Source organism: Aythya ferina, assembly GCF_964211825.1.
Source record: "Aythya ferina genome assembly, chromosome: 11".
Classification (NCBI taxonomy): domain Eukaryota; kingdom Metazoa; phylum Chordata; class Aves; order Anseriformes; family Anatidae; genus Aythya; species Aythya ferina.
The window spans coordinates 14,942,983-14,958,534 of record NC_140307.1 but is presented as its reverse complement, the minus strand read 5'-3'; the positions used below and the strand labels follow the sequence as shown (position 1 = coordinate 14,958,534).

The window sequence follows — 15,552 nt, the reverse complement described above, 5'->3', positions numbered from 1 at the left end:
GAAAGCAGCACAGAAAGCCCTTCAGAAGTCAGAGCTTCCCCCAGAGCTAAATAATTTGGCACCTTTTGCCTGTTAGGATTACCTTGGCCAAGTTACTGAAAACAGCGAGACAGCATTTGGATATTGTTATATTCATTGTATCCTTTGAAGAAATGTTAACTGCAGTTTGTGGTTCAGGAAGAATAATGAAATCATCGCCAGGCATCAAACTTCTCTCTTGGACAGGGTTAGTCTTCATCTAAAACCAAAATTTCTATAGGCAATTATGAACATATTGAACTACTTCCTCCTATAACAGGAAAAAGCTTGCTCTACACTTGAAACTTTTTCCAAGCAAAGAATACCTACCTTACCTCATAAATCTGTAATACATCTTAAACTTGTCAGTAATATGGAAACTTTATTCCAATACTGAAGGCAAGCAAGTTATTTTATTCCATTTCTGTGTGTGTGGTTGCATGCTATACTTTGCTCATGCACTAGACAAGTAATATTACTCAGATTTCTACAGACTGAATATTTCCCTGCGAAATTCTGTAGCTCCCTCCAAGCAACAACATTTTAATGGTCACCTTTCTGTTAGAAAAAATTACCAAAATAAAACTGTCTATTCAAACCAAGTATTTACAGTTTCCAGTACATTTACATACTTCCAGCTTTAAACGCCATTGCTTCTTTCCTCCTTCAATTCTTTCAATAAGAGGCTCCCATACTGCAAAAGTTTCATTGTAATAATGGACCTAAAGAAAGAATCAAAATTAAGTATGAACAAAGAAAGAATCAAAATTAAGTATGAGTTCCTAAGTTCCTTCCTAAAGTAATTAGTACACTAAAAAACCTGTTTTAATCTGTTTCACATTTCAGAAGTCTAGTATTAGTTTTTAACAGCTTCAAAAATCAATACACGCAAGTGAAATACATCATACGTTTTTTCTTCAGTGACATAATTTTTAAAGTATTAACTATCTGGCTTACTTATAAAGAAATAGGACCAAACAGTCTAGTCATTACATAGCTTTTTGTTTAACACATTTTATTAATACAATGCCGTTTCTGTTCTCTTCTATGGTGTCCGTGAGAATGACTTTGAGATCAGTAACTTTAACAATGCAAGTACTTCATTTTACTATGAAATAGCAATTGGCCTGAACAAAATCTCTTTAGTCTAGATCTGGCCCACTGGAACAACTTATCTAAATGCCACCATAAATATTCATCTCTCTTCAAACACTGCAAATCTGAATAAAGAACTGTTTGCCAGGTGCAATTCCGGAAGCTTACTTTCAGCTGTTTTCCTCATCCCTCCTCCCTTTTGGGACCTCATTTTATATGATTAAGTATGCATCTGCCATACTCTATTATGACATTCACACCTAACAATGCAAAGAAGGTTATTTGCATAACCAGTAAAGAACGGAGTTATTATTATATAGAAGTTAATTATTTCACAGTAGTAATTGCCGTTAAAAGCTCCTACTGAATTCGCGTATATTAGTGCTGATCTTTTTATATAATTCCTATAATAAACATGCTATGCTTACTCAATACTTGCCTGCCTACTGAATAATTCCTAAGACCATTATAATGTAAACCTATTGTTAACTCAACTACTGGTAGAAACTACCAGAAGTGAAGTTACTTGAACATTATGGTAAGTGCAGTAACTTTTTAAATTGCAAATAATTTGATTGTACAAACCTCCAGTGACATATCAGCAGAGACCTCCATCAGTGAGGACCAGTTCTTAAGCACACCTGAAAATACAGATTCTACCAACAATAAAGGGATAGTGCGATGTCCCAGACCACATTCCAAGGTGATCTGAACAGATCTCACTACAACGTCAAACTTCTCTTGTTTCACAGCATGCTCACAGTCTTTAAAAGTTTCTGTTGCTTCTGTAGCTACATCAACACCAAGAAACCAAGCATTGTACTGATCTAAAGGCTTCACTTGCCACAAATTTTCACAAACTTCAGTTGCTCCTCTAGAATCCTCTTCTGTTGGTTTTGGCTTTAGGGCAGCCATAATGGTCCCCACAGTATTTAGAATTATTGGTGAGATCTTGAACAACAACAACAAAAAATCCTCTATTACTCAAAACATTTTAAAATTGATGAACACATAAAATACATGACTAATGAAAATGGCAAGTAACTCTTAGGTTCTTGATACAGGTATACAGAATTAAAAAAAAGTTATCTAAAAAACAGAAACAGAACCTATTCATGTACCTCCTCTTATTTTCCTTTCCCACAACCTTTCCTAGTTCCTCTCTCACAATCCCACAGATCAAGAAGAATATTCTCAGATTGCAATTTCATTTTCACCGATACACGGTATTCCCACAACAGCAGCCAACAGACACCTTTTCCCTCCTACACTGTAAATCATCAACACTTAAAAATTAATTTTTAAGAATTTCAAGGTGTTCAAAAAAGCTATCAGTTATGTACAATACCATTTCACTTAAAGGCACAGTACATCTGTCAAAAGCTTTAAACACAACATACTATTATTTCCAATTTAAATTTCATTACTGGCTATTCTTTCAGATCAGAAATACAAAAGTATGACGATTTTTATAGGAAAGTTAGCAAGTTATACTCAGAGATAACTTTATATTTGCTTAATAAATTACCTACTAAGAACACTGTTTTTCACATTGTGTTATCACCATGGAAATCACATTAAGAGCCTTAAGTTAACATGCACTTCTGTGCACATTCCTGTTTATAAACCTCTCTGAAGAGAAAAATAGTGGCAGTGGCAGGAAAAGGGTTGTTTCATAAAATTGGAAGAAACTAGTGGGAGGAATCCTAGTATCCAATATTTAAATTTGCCCTTTTTTGCCAAGAGATAACCAAAACAATAAATATGTAATGATTTTTCCAACTCAGAGCAGCCTTGAAAAACAAAAATGCCTATTTCCAAAATTAAACTAATAGAAGAAACAGAAGTTTTCAATAGGGATACATGGATTAAAAAAACTAAACAACTGCTCATTTTAGAAATGAAGCTCTTCTTCCCAAGACAACTTTAATAATCTAACTTACCTTTATAACAAGTTCTTCAACTGTTAGTACCACAGTTTGTAACCCTGAAACATGCCTCATATTTTCCATGACCAGAGAACATGGTTGTAACACCTGAGAGAAAAATACGATTTGATTAAGGTTACTCCTGGATTCTAGCCTTTTAAAATACTTGTATTTTTTAATCCCATTGACAAAAGGCTGCTGACCCAATAAAATAACTGTTTTCAAGTAACAGCATTCTTTCTACATTACTGTGCTTCATTCCAACATGCAAAATTGCTGGAATTGCAGCAAACAAAATTGCGTAGATGTATTCTTAGTCTTCAAAATCCCTCATGCAGTTTCTTCACTAAGAAGCCTTTACTTCAACGTAATGATCCACCACAAAGGTTTTAAACAAAGATCTATGTGATGAAGTCCTGTGCATTCTGTCAAATGATTCACTTTTAAACGGCACACCGCATACACACAGCCCTTTCCTATCTTCATAATAATTATATGAGAACTGAGTTTTCTGAGTGTTACGGATATACCAACAAACAGACATGCCTGCCAGCAGTTGTCACTAATTTTTTCATTCTGGAAATCAACTTTTCATACCTTAGTAACACTCTTGTCTTGTTTTTCTCTGAGAAAGGCACAAGCCAACACTTTGAAGTCCTTCACTTGAGCAGTCATCCTCTGCGCAAGCTTTCCCGAATTCATAGATAAGTCACATTGGAAAGAAACTTTTAAGGCAGGGGCATCAGCACTCGTCAAATTAGCAACAAACACAATTTCTGGATCCATGATCACAGCTTTTACTCTCATATTTGGCCATACAGATGTTTCTGTGAAAATAAGTAAAACCACCCTTGAATATAACAGGCTCAACAGCATTATTATATATCTAATACCTCAACTATGCATAAAAATTGGTACATGGTTTTTAAAGGTATAAATTTTACAAGTACCTCAGTCTTTACAGTAATGCTATTTCACTAAAAAGTATTTCACTAAAAAGTAAAATCACAGTGTCCAGAAATCAGCAGCAAACTGGTCAGCAGTTTCGTTCTGAAGAAACTGTCTCTTGATACTATATAAAAGCATTATTTGCTCAATGCTCTGCAATCAACCTAAGTAATGGCTCTATAAAGCCAAATTCACAACAGTTATCGTCTGGTTCAATACCTAAAGCATTCTTTAGCATGAAGATTTTCTAATTGTACACTGTTAATTTCATTTTGATTTCTTGTCTGAGTATCCACTCAGCCTCCAAACAGGATAAAATCACATGTATCTCAGTTCAAAGGAGGACTCTAACATACTAATGATGGATCAAGACACTTCAGTTCTAAATGATCAGGAGGTATATGTGTGTGTAACCCTCATGCATGCTAGTACTCATTACATAGGTTTCCTGAGCCTAGCACTTCACAGATTTCACAGAATTTCTAGGTTGGAAGAGACCTCAAGATCATCGAGTCCAACCTCTGACCTAACGCTAGCAGTCCCCACTAAACCATATCCCTAAGCTCTACATCTAAACTTCTTTTAAAGACTTCCAGGGATGGTGACTCCACCACTTCCCTGGGCAGCCTGTTCCAATGCCTCACAACCCTTTCAGTAAAAAAGTTCTTCCTAACATCCAACCTAAAACTCCCCTGGCTCAACTTTAGCCCATTCCCCCTCGTCCTGTCACCAGGCACGTGGGAGAACAGACCAACCCCCACCTCGCTACAGCCTCCTTTAAGGTACCTGTAGAGAGCGATAAGGTCGCCCCTGAGCCTCCTCTTCTCCAGGCTGAACAAGCCCAGCTCCCTCAGCCGCTCCTCGTAGGACTTGTTCTCCAGGCCCCTCACCAGCTTTGTCACCCTTCTCTGGACTCGCTCGAGCACCTCGATGTCCTTCTTGTAGCGAGGGGCCCAAAACTGAACACAGTACTCGAGGTGCGGCCTCACTAGAGCTGAGTACAGGGGGACGATCACCTCCCTAGCCCTGCTGGCCACACTGCTTCTTATACAAGCCAGGATGCCGTTGGCCTTCTTGGCCACCTGAGCACACTGCTGGCTCATATTCAGCCGACTATCCACCATCACTCCCAGGTCCTTCTCTGCCTGGCAGCTTTCCAACCACTCCTCTCCCAGCCTGTAGCTCTGCTTGGGGTTATTGCGCCCCAGGTGCAGGACCCGGCACTTGGCCTTGTTGAACTTCATGCAGTTGACCTCAGCCCATCGGTGCAGCCTATCCAGATCCTCCTGCAGAGCCTTCCTACCCTCGAGCAGATCGACACACGCACCTAACTTGGTGTCATCTGCCAACTTACTGAGGGTGCACTCAATGCCCTCGTCCACATCATCGATGAAGATATTAAAGAGGACCGGCCCCAGCACCGAGCCCTGGGGGACTCCACTAGTGACTGGCCTCCAACTGGACTTGGCTCCATTCACCACGACTCTTTGGGCCCGGCTATCCAGCCAGTTTCTAACCCAACGAAGCGTGCGCCAGTCCAAGCCACGAGCAGCCAGTTTCTTGAGGAGAATGCTGTGGGAAACTTGCTGGAAACATCAGAATATTGTACCCATGCAATTGAACAAAATGCCAAGTTGAGGCTTGGGGTGCTACAACAGCAAAAGCAAAGAAAGCCAGGCATCATTGGTTGCAGCCAGCAACACATTTGAGTAGCCAACACATTTGAGCGGCCACTAAAAGTACCCTTTTTCTGGCATGTGTATCATTCCTCCTTTATCATGGGACTTGGCACATCTCCATCAAGGGAAGAAAGGAAGTGAACTGCTGACATAACTAGAACAATTCATAAAACCTAGGGCTCACTCTCAACACACTGCCAAGTTCCCAAAAGATAAGGCTGTGGGTAACAGTCCAAACAACACAGCCCACAGATGAGGTCAGACCACAAGTCAGGTGAGCCTGGCTATCACTTACAACCCAACAAAACTCAACTCAAAAGTGGTCTTTTGTGCCCTTGTTTCATCATACCATACCTTCAGTCTTTAACCAAAAAGAGAAAAGTTGCCTTCATCAAAAACTTAGTTTACCATATCTTTGAAACAATAACAAACAGTTATTATCTGTTGAAATACCAACATACAGTTTCAAAACTCTTAGCTTGCAGATAGAAAAGACACTCTTTGCCACTCACATCTGAGGAGCAAGTTGTTCTTTTTTACTTTAACTACTGTCCACATAGTCAGTCTTGCTTCCTTCACAGAAATAAGAGTAAATAAGGTGAGTAAAAATACTAAGTAGCGGGATGACTTTCAGTATTTAGTTCTGTTGCAGGGCACAACCTGGTTACTTAATATAGCAGTAACCTATGGACAATTATCTATATCAGTAATCTATGGACAATTTAGATTGTATTTGTTCTTCATATTGTCTAAGTCTGATAGCAAGATAAGCACTTGAACACTTTTGGATGATTTTTTTCTAATATGAGATCTGTGAAAAGAAAGGGGAAAGAAGGCAGTTTTACAGACCTGTTTCTGGTTTGGATTTCCCAGAAGCAACGTGCTTTAAATGGACTTGTGTAGATTTTTCAGCTGAAGATGCCGGCATTGAGTTAACAAAGAAATCCGCTACTGTCAACAAAAACTCCATACTGGCACATACGTACAGCTTGTCAAGGATGGCAACAACTTCAGTTCCATTTTCATCCTGTTTGTATCTTATATCTATCATACAACTGTCATTTGTGTCATGCTTCTTGTCTATCATTCTGGAAAAGAAGTTTAATGACAATTCTTTGTAATAGCATAACACAGTAATATAGAAAAAACAGGATACATAATATCTTTGTCCCTTCCCTTTGTCATTTTTAAAAGAATTACTAAATAAGCAATCAACATTTTCTACAGAGAAATTAGGATGTAGACTTTTCTCTAACAGAGGAATAATTTCTGTTTTAACTGTGTCCTACAATTCAGGAATTACACATGCAGCATGTAATAATCAGACTACAGTACAGTACCTAGAACTCCCTAACCAAGGCTGGTTGCACTCTACTCATCTCTTCACCACAGTTGACTGTAGTATTCAAGCCTCCCAGGTATTTTTTGGATTACCTTATAAGCCAACATGTAATTTGAAGAAACCTGTTTAACATTATTAAAAATACATTACTAATTACTTTAGTGCATAGCACAACTGACAGCCCTATTACATTCTATCAGCGTCATGTGAAGCAAAGTATAGGTCTATGAAACAGTCTTCCTCATAAACTGCATGGACTTTTTCATTCCTGATGCACTCATACTTACCTTTGTGTCACATTCTGAATTCCTTCCCTGAGATCATCCAGTGTACATGCCTTAAGTTTAACATTTATATCCATTGAGCCATTGGAAAACATCCTGCCTGACGATGCCATGAGATGCAGTCGGAGTTCACCAAGGCGTAATCTATCACTATGCAGCAAAAGCGGGGACTTCTATATAATGAGAAGCAGTAAAATTACTTAGCACAGAACAAAGTAGTAATCACACTTCTCATGAGGCTAATCACACAAATGTGCATTACAATCTGCAAATGTTGATGTCCTGAGTCCTTTAACCATAAAATTAGTCAAAGAAATTAACTGAAGTATACATCATTTCTAGCAGTTGTTCAGAATGCATGATTGAATGATATTTCACTTGACTCTGAACCTTCTACCAGAGAATCCCTCCATTCCCATCACAGTAACTCCATTTACAACCAGGACCTCAGCATTAAATAGAAATTATATAAACAAGGCATTTAAATCATACTACATTAGTGCATTTCTTCCTGGTGATGCTCATTCCACAAGAACGTTTCAAAACACACCCACTGCAAATTCCTGTATTACAGTCACTTTAAACACAAAGCTACCACCCAATCACTAGGTACCAAGGTGTAAAAAGCAAGAACCCTCAGATCTATACAAAGCCTATGAAGTCACGATAGTAAGGCAGCATTATACATTTCTCTTCTGTTTTCAGCACAGTTTGACTTGCTCAGGATGTTTGTTAATAGCTCACACTCAGGGCTATGTAAGAGGGAAGTATGGATCATGAACATATTGCAGCTGCTTACTAACGATATAGCCATGCACTGAACTAGCATCATGGAGACCAGCAATTCATACTTTCTGTATTTTAATTTTTTAGGTTGGATAGCTGGAATCAAGTCTTGAATGACCAAAAGAGATGGTGGGTTGTTTTGGTTGGTTGTTTTATTTTTTTTAAATGTGTGATTTTTAGAAGTGCACTGACATTCTTCAAATTAAGGCTATTCTATGCTCAAAGTCTCCAGGTTGAAGGATAAATTGCCAAAGATCCATAAGGCAAGCATAACAAGGTCAAGACAACAGATAAAATATTTCATTTTACTATCTGGAGTTCTGTCCATATGCAAAGTTCCCCACCCCAGCAGCATAATAAAAGCTTTGTCACAAACCTGATTCATATCTCTATTGTAGAGAATTACTGAAAGTGACTCAAAATTAAAGTCGAATTTAAGTGTTTCGTAACGTTCTGCAGAAGACTCAACTGTAGAAACACTTTCTTGTCCAAAAGCAAGAAGAGGGTCTGTTGATAAAAATAAAGTATTTTTACATTTCTTTAGAATACTAAGCTTGGGGATAGGTTTCTGGGTTTGAGTTCTGTTTTTTTTTTTTTTTAGTTAAAATCAGAGAGTCAAAGAAAGAGGAAAAGTTAGGATGACTACTCAGGACAACTCACAGTTACATATTCAATAGCATACTGTTCTCTTCAATAGATGTTAAAATTACCATGCTCTGAGTGGTTTAAGTACTTTTTTAAAGTTGTCATTAATTTACTGTGGTTGTTCCTCTTTTAGTCAACTACATAAAGTAGCAATACCACAATTTGCATTATTCTTCCTTCTAGATTCTTTTTATAGTATACCTTTCAACTATTGGTTGAAAAACTTTTTGACATTGAGAATACTATTATGCTTTGAACAAACAAATTGGCAAACTTAACTATATTTCAGCTAGAAACACATACTGATTACATTAACATGCTCTTTAAGTATTAAAAAGATATTATCCTGTATTTTTATAATTGTTCATTAATATTCTGGGGAAGCTTGTTGGTTTGGGTTTTATCTGTTTTAAACCTGCAATTTCAGCCTCTGATACAGGCTGAAGAATACCACCCTATAAAAGATTAATTGCAAGCAACAGCTACAAAATTTTTGACCGTCAACAGCTTGCATTGCAATGTTTTTGGAATGTGCATACATTCGTATTTGTAACTTTTCATAAACTCATTCATAACCATTAAGAAGAATGATTTATTTGCACTGTTTCAGACCAACATGTTGGAATTGCACATAGTCCTCTCCATATACCTATATAGCTACAGAATTTAACATACCCTCAGAGGAATCGGATTCATTTGAAACTCTCCCCTTTTTAACCATCTGGGTATCTTCAATGCTCTGCTGCAGAGTATTTGGCTGGGAAGAAGCCCCTCCAAGGTTCTCAAGTAAAATTTTCATGACAACAGTTAGATCATCTTCACTGAGTGCAATCTGTAAAGTGACAAACCCACAACCTATTTTTGGTGATGTTATCTCCTTCCAGTGCAGAACCCTATCTTTGTCAATAGTAAGCAAGTGTTTAGAAAAAACAACATTCTGATTCCACTATAAGCATATCAGTCAGTCAAAATAATCCTGCTCAAAACATCCTAAATTTGAGTAAAAACAGTTGGACCACTTCTCCTTAAATATAATTAGCTGCTTGTTATGAACAGGCGTTACAATAAGAACTGTGTTAAATATTATCTGGTCTTTCAAAGGCTCTTTAGCTGCAGAAATATAATAATTGATAAAAATAAATGCTTCTTAACAAATCAGTAATACAGAAACAGACAGATAACATTAAAATCGCCATTTTGTTGTATACGTGAAAGCAACTGTCATTCATTAAGTCCCTGAAGAGTTAATGGATCGCAATACATTTATAATATTGCAGGGTCATAAAAAATAAGCAGCAAAAAAAGTGCGAAGATACAGTCACTTAGCCAAAAATACATAATGCTTGAGTATTTTCTCTAAATCCTTTTTTTTTTTTTAATGGTACTCCTTCAGTATTATATTACTCTGTGCTTCACTACTGCTACAGCTGACTTCAGCATAGACAGAGGAATGAAATTAGTCTGATATACAATTACAAGGCCTTGCAGTCTACCCACCTAAATCCTTATGGTCAACACGGGAAAAAAGGAAGTAAACCCCTTTGTCTGAAAAGTCATCAAGCATCATTTTGAACTACTGCCTCAGAGACCTACCTCTACCATTTTAATTTCCACTACAACTACTGAACACTCAAATAACTGATTATTACAATTAAACAATTTAAAACCTTAGTAATCTAAATACTAATTCAACAGATAAACCTTACTGACTTGGCTATTAATTCAAATGATGGCTGCAACAGACTCCCTTCTCCTCCATAAAAACAGACTATTTCATTTGCACGAAACTACCAAAACTATTTGTTATACAATACCAAAACTAGCACATCTATGAATGGGACAGTCAGGCTTAAGTGTTAATATTCTGTAAAGAATATTCTGTAATAATATTCTGTAAAGAATACAAACTGTAATGAGTCTACAAGTTTAGTAAGTAGACTAAATACTGTTCCAAGAATAATTATAACTTTCATTCTAGCTCTGATTTGCCATGATATTACCTGCATTGGTTTTAAGTCTCCTTTGACTCCAATTGTTGGGGTTTTATGATACCAAGTTGCTGCTAAATTTCTCTGGACCAGTAAAGTCAAACTCACAGGACACAGAATTTCAGAATCTGTTTGAGAATCTGTGAATAAAATGCACCTACAAAAGATGATATAATCAATACAGGACAGGTATTAATAGCTGCAGAACCCCAAATAATGTAATTATAATCTAGCACAATTATGGCTCTTTGATAATGATGTGTATATACATGCACTTAGGTACAGGTTTGTACATTAGAAGTGCTTCAGTCACTCCCCTGTCATTCTTTTCCTTCCAAGAAGTTTTAAAAAGATTGTGGACATATACCCCTATCTAAATGCATTCTTAAGCCTACGCTTTTTTCTTTTGTTTTGTTTTTTTTGATGGTGCTTGTTTTTTCAACATGTCCATTGGCCCTAATCCTTAAATAATAGAACAGCTGCATATGGAATATGGACCTGTTTTCTTAGGGAAGTATTTCTGAAGGCAGAAAGCAACCCTATGTATACCTTGATAATTTCAAATGTGTTAATTGTATATCCATGTTGTCAATGACTGGAGGAAGAGAAGACTCATCTGAAGACACCAGCTTAAATTCATTCTGAACTCTGATTAAGCCAAGATCAGCTATCAAAGCATTACAGGAAGTTGCAGATTCAGGAATAACTATAACTGGAGCTTTCAAGTTGATATCCATTAAGAGACGAAAACTCTTTTTAGCAAAGTCTTTCATGCTAGAAGCAGCCATTTCCGCCGCCTGGACTGTCACTGCATTCAGGGCTTCTTGGGCCGTTTGGAAGTTGTTTAGGAAGTTCTGTTGGAAAGTAGTCAAAAAGATGAGATCTACAAGAGCAAATAAGACTCAAAAAAAAAAGTAAGTTTGATGCAAAAAAAAAAAAAAAAAAAAAAGAAAGTTTATCTGTGTCAGAAATACACAGTGTATCAGAAACACAAATTTAACTGTGAAAGTTTCAAAAAAGAAAAAGGAATAAAAAACATGTGGAAAGACACTGTTTACTTGATTTTGAAGATATTAAAGCTATCGATTAGATTCCCTATTTATTTATTTTTTTTTTTATCCTTGCCCTTATTTGTTATTCTTCAATAAAACAGTGCAACTTTTAAGGGCATTTCTTCATCAAAATACTTGTGCATGCTTGTAGATCAGCTCACCACAAGGCAGTGGTCAGAGAGAGCTGAATAAACTTGTTTATTTAAAAAAAAAAACAAACAACAAAAAACAACCTCCTACTGTCAAGAAGAGAAGTGAAACCAATGTCTTACCAAGAGAGACATAAAGAACTTATGTAGGTAAATTATTTGGATGCAGCCCACTTTCAGAGACATTTTACCATCCACTCTTGACATATCAGCATAGGCTTCACCTGCAGTAGCATCTGGATAAAGTGACATTTGAAATCTAAATACTTCATCTCCCATTATGGAGACAGCCTAGAAGATTAAGTCCATATAGTTAAAACTCCCAGACAATAATCTGTGACAAAATTATTGCTTAAGGTCTCAGACAAGTAATATTTCCACAAACAAATGAACAGCAATTTATCAGCAGTACTTGGACACGCATATGTGAGGCACAAAAAGAAATTAAGTTAGCTACTTCAGGGTATGTTTCATCTCATTTGATTATCTGTAGTTCAATTTATATTTAACCCACACTACTCATCAGAATTAAAACATCAATGAAAACACAACTGAAACGTGATTAAAAAGAACTAAAAAAATGAATGGAAGCATGCTTTGTTTCCCTGAAATACATGTAAAGCAATGAAATTTTGCCTAATATTTGATGCATTACTTCATACTTAGTATAACGCATGCATACAACAGACCAAATCAACTAGAATACTTTCATTTAATAGCTTCAATAAAGGGTGTTTTTTTGTCTGCTTCTAATCTGTGCAACACATCACCTTTTTATGGATTGTTTTTGGATCAACATTTGTAATCACAATGTCTTCAAGTCTGGAGAATACTTTAATCTTTTTAGTTTTCACAGCTACAGATGCATCCATTCCTGATTTGAGATAGAAGAAAGAAGATAGCAACTTATTAAAAAGCATTTATTAACTGAATAGTTTTTCTAAGAAATAAATCTTACTGAATATGAAAAAAATAACACTGACTTATAATTTAGATGTCTGCTATGTAACAACTGATGCTAAGCCCAGTGCAGAAGTCCTGACCTTTCTACATATGAAAAATTCAAGTTCTATTGACTTTAAGACTATGGTTAAAAAATATATTCCTGACACTACCTAAGATCACTCTAGCTCTTCAAGAATTTAAGCTTATGCTATATATCAAATTGTGTTTTCTTTTCTTCTAATTTTACTGCACTTAGAAAGTAATTGCCTTCTTGTTTCAAAGAGAACTTTTTCACATTTTCTCCCCTTGCAAGCATTTTGGATATTAAAACTGTTAAAACTGTTAACTGCAATGATACTATATAATTAAACTGTATTTAAGGACACATAAGTTACAAGACACGTAGGTAGTGCACACATCAGTCTGTGTGCAATGCACAAAGATAAATAATATTTCTGACAATTAATTAGTCTAATTAAATAAATAAATAGAACTTACCTTGTATTCTGATGTCTGCAATTCTACAAGTCTGATCACATACTGAAATGCTGAATGAATTTAGCTTTGCGGTGAGTTTTAATTCACAGATATCATCATGGGTTGCATTACCAGACACTGGATGGGAAAACCAAGTGACATACAAGATCACCATTGTAATTCAATTGTTCTAAACCAGATACTACATTATTTGTGTGTTGTATATATACGTTTCAAAAAAGATTTTGCAGTTATTCCCTGAAGTTAATGCTAGTTAGATATGACATGAAATCAACTTTTTTTTTTTTTTTAATTAAAACATGGTTATTTTCTGGCACAAGAACAGTCATGAGTGAACACAGGCAAATAACAATCAAGACAATGGTTTATTTTTTTTACCCTCAATATCTGTTTTTTAATGCAACAGCATACTGAATACACTCTCAAACACTATCTCACATGCTCAATGTTCTTTTTTGCATAGAGTAGCACAGCCAATTTAGGTTTAATTAACGAGGAAAAACATTTCTGCAGCCAAACTGAAGGTGCTGCCAAAATTCAAATACAACAACCAATTACTAGAAACTTGATCCCAACAGATTAGAAAACCTTGTGTTTCCTGAACAGTACAGAGTAATCAACTACAGAAACCCTGACAAAACACCCTTCAGGAGTCTACATATAAAAATGTATACTACTTCAAGGTTACAGATATCAATTTTTAAAATAAGCACGAGACTGAGGGAGATCCTTGAGTTCAGAACTTAACTTCCCCATGGCTCAAGAACCTATTTTTATCAGTGTAAGCACTCTTACAGCCTGCAGACTAGAGAACAATGAAGTCATAACACCAATGTTTTGGAAAGGCTTTGGTACTGTTTACTGCAACATTATTTGTTCCACTTCAGTCTACTGTTTAGTAAAATTATATATGGAGTAAGGAGGATTGGTAGAATTAAGCAAGGTCATCTGGCCTCTCCAAATACTAACATTATACAGAGCGATGTTTTGGGTTTCTTTAAATAAGATCTTTTTCTCTCCACATGCAATTGTGCCTATCTTTTCACCGAACAGGCTGCAGTGCTGTCACTTGAAATGGTATCCTTTGAAAACAAAGGCTATATGCTGCCATGCAACAAAAGCATGGACTTTATTATTACATTACCTGGTTTGAGAGCACTTCCTTTTTCTTGTTCTTCTATTTGGGGCTTATGGTCTGATGCCTTCTCAGTACTGGAAGGAGCACTTGATGGAACACCGAATGTGAGAAAACTCATGATGGAAAGTAAAGCCTCTGTGTGAAGTACTAGATCCAAACTTGAAAAGACGACCTAAAATAAGGGCAAGGAAACATGGTAATGTTGTTACTTGACATATAGTACCAAGTGATTGCATATGAGCATAGAGTTATGGTCACAATTAAAATTCTTGCTCTTTCACATGCATATCCCCCTTTCTACCTCCTTCAGCTTAACAACATATAGAAACTTCAGGGTAGATGAGGGAGCCATGGAAGAGAAGACAGCAACAGCTACAGAAGTACCGTGCACGTCTCAGAATTGTTATTTAATGTAGATGGGCCTTTTCAGTAAGCTCTTAGTTCTGTTGCATGTCATTGCTACAGAGCTCTTTGGATCATATCTGCAGAACCACACAGAGAAATATTTTAGTAGGTATGATTAAAAAAAAGGAAAAAAAAAAAGAACTCACCCACAAAAACACAAGATTCAAAATTTGCAATCAGAACAGAAAGCACATGAAAAGCAACTGCTCTGGCTAATACTACTTACTGAAAAGTACCATCAGCTAGCCATCTTTGTGTAGCTGAAAGCAGTTCTCTGAAAATGCTAGTTTTACTGATACATTAAAGAATGTCAGCGTTCTTGACTCTCAGTAAAGTAGATCAGTCATGTCAAATTCTCCAAATTCTCTATCAAGAAGCAAGCTCAACCTACCATGACTGCTTTAAATGAAAACATTTTTAAAAGCAACAATTATCAAGGCCTGCTTACTTTAGAAGTCACAAGTTATGGAAAACTACACGTAGACAGTTGCTTTCAGGAAAAGTAAAAAGCATTAAGTGAATATGTCACGTGTTCATAAGATGTTTCACCTCATCTCAATTTCACTGTTAGGAACTTTCAAGCTCTGCAATGCACGGTTTACATTTTACATGCTGCCAAGTTTATCATTTGGGGCAAGGAGAAACACACACA

The 15,552-nt window shown here is 36.3% G+C and overlaps 1 protein-coding gene across 3 annotated transcripts in view; it reads right to left on the bottom strand.

The window, feature by feature from the left end:
• The window catches only part of VPS13C (vacuolar protein sorting 13 homolog C), a 90,104-nt gene that overhangs the window by 32,775 nt on the left and 41,777 nt on the right, over positions 1-15,552 (bottom strand). For all 3 annotated transcript variants that reach the window (XM_084531649.1, XM_084531650.1, XM_084531651.1), the window contains 15 exons: positions 14,502-14,667; positions 13,358-13,474; positions 12,685-12,788; positions 12,038-12,205; positions 11,263-11,567; positions 10,726-10,870; positions 9,401-9,557; positions 8,457-8,587; positions 7,298-7,467; positions 6,518-6,756; positions 3,639-3,868; positions 3,057-3,149; positions 1,699-2,064; positions 651-740; positions 83-238 (listed from right to left, as the gene is read on the bottom strand). In XM_084531649.1, coding sequence (XP_084387775.1) covers positions 83-238; positions 651-740; positions 1,699-2,064; positions 3,057-3,149; positions 3,639-3,868; positions 6,518-6,756; positions 7,298-7,467; positions 8,457-8,587; positions 9,401-9,557; positions 10,726-10,870; positions 11,263-11,567; positions 12,038-12,205; positions 12,685-12,788; positions 13,358-13,474; positions 14,502-14,667 — 2,637 coding nt within the window. The remainder of the gene's footprint in view (positions 1-82; positions 239-650; positions 741-1,698; positions 2,065-3,056; positions 3,150-3,638; positions 3,869-6,517; positions 6,757-7,297; positions 7,468-8,456; positions 8,588-9,400; positions 9,558-10,725; positions 10,871-11,262; positions 11,568-12,037; positions 12,206-12,684; positions 12,789-13,357; positions 13,475-14,501; positions 14,668-15,552) is intronic.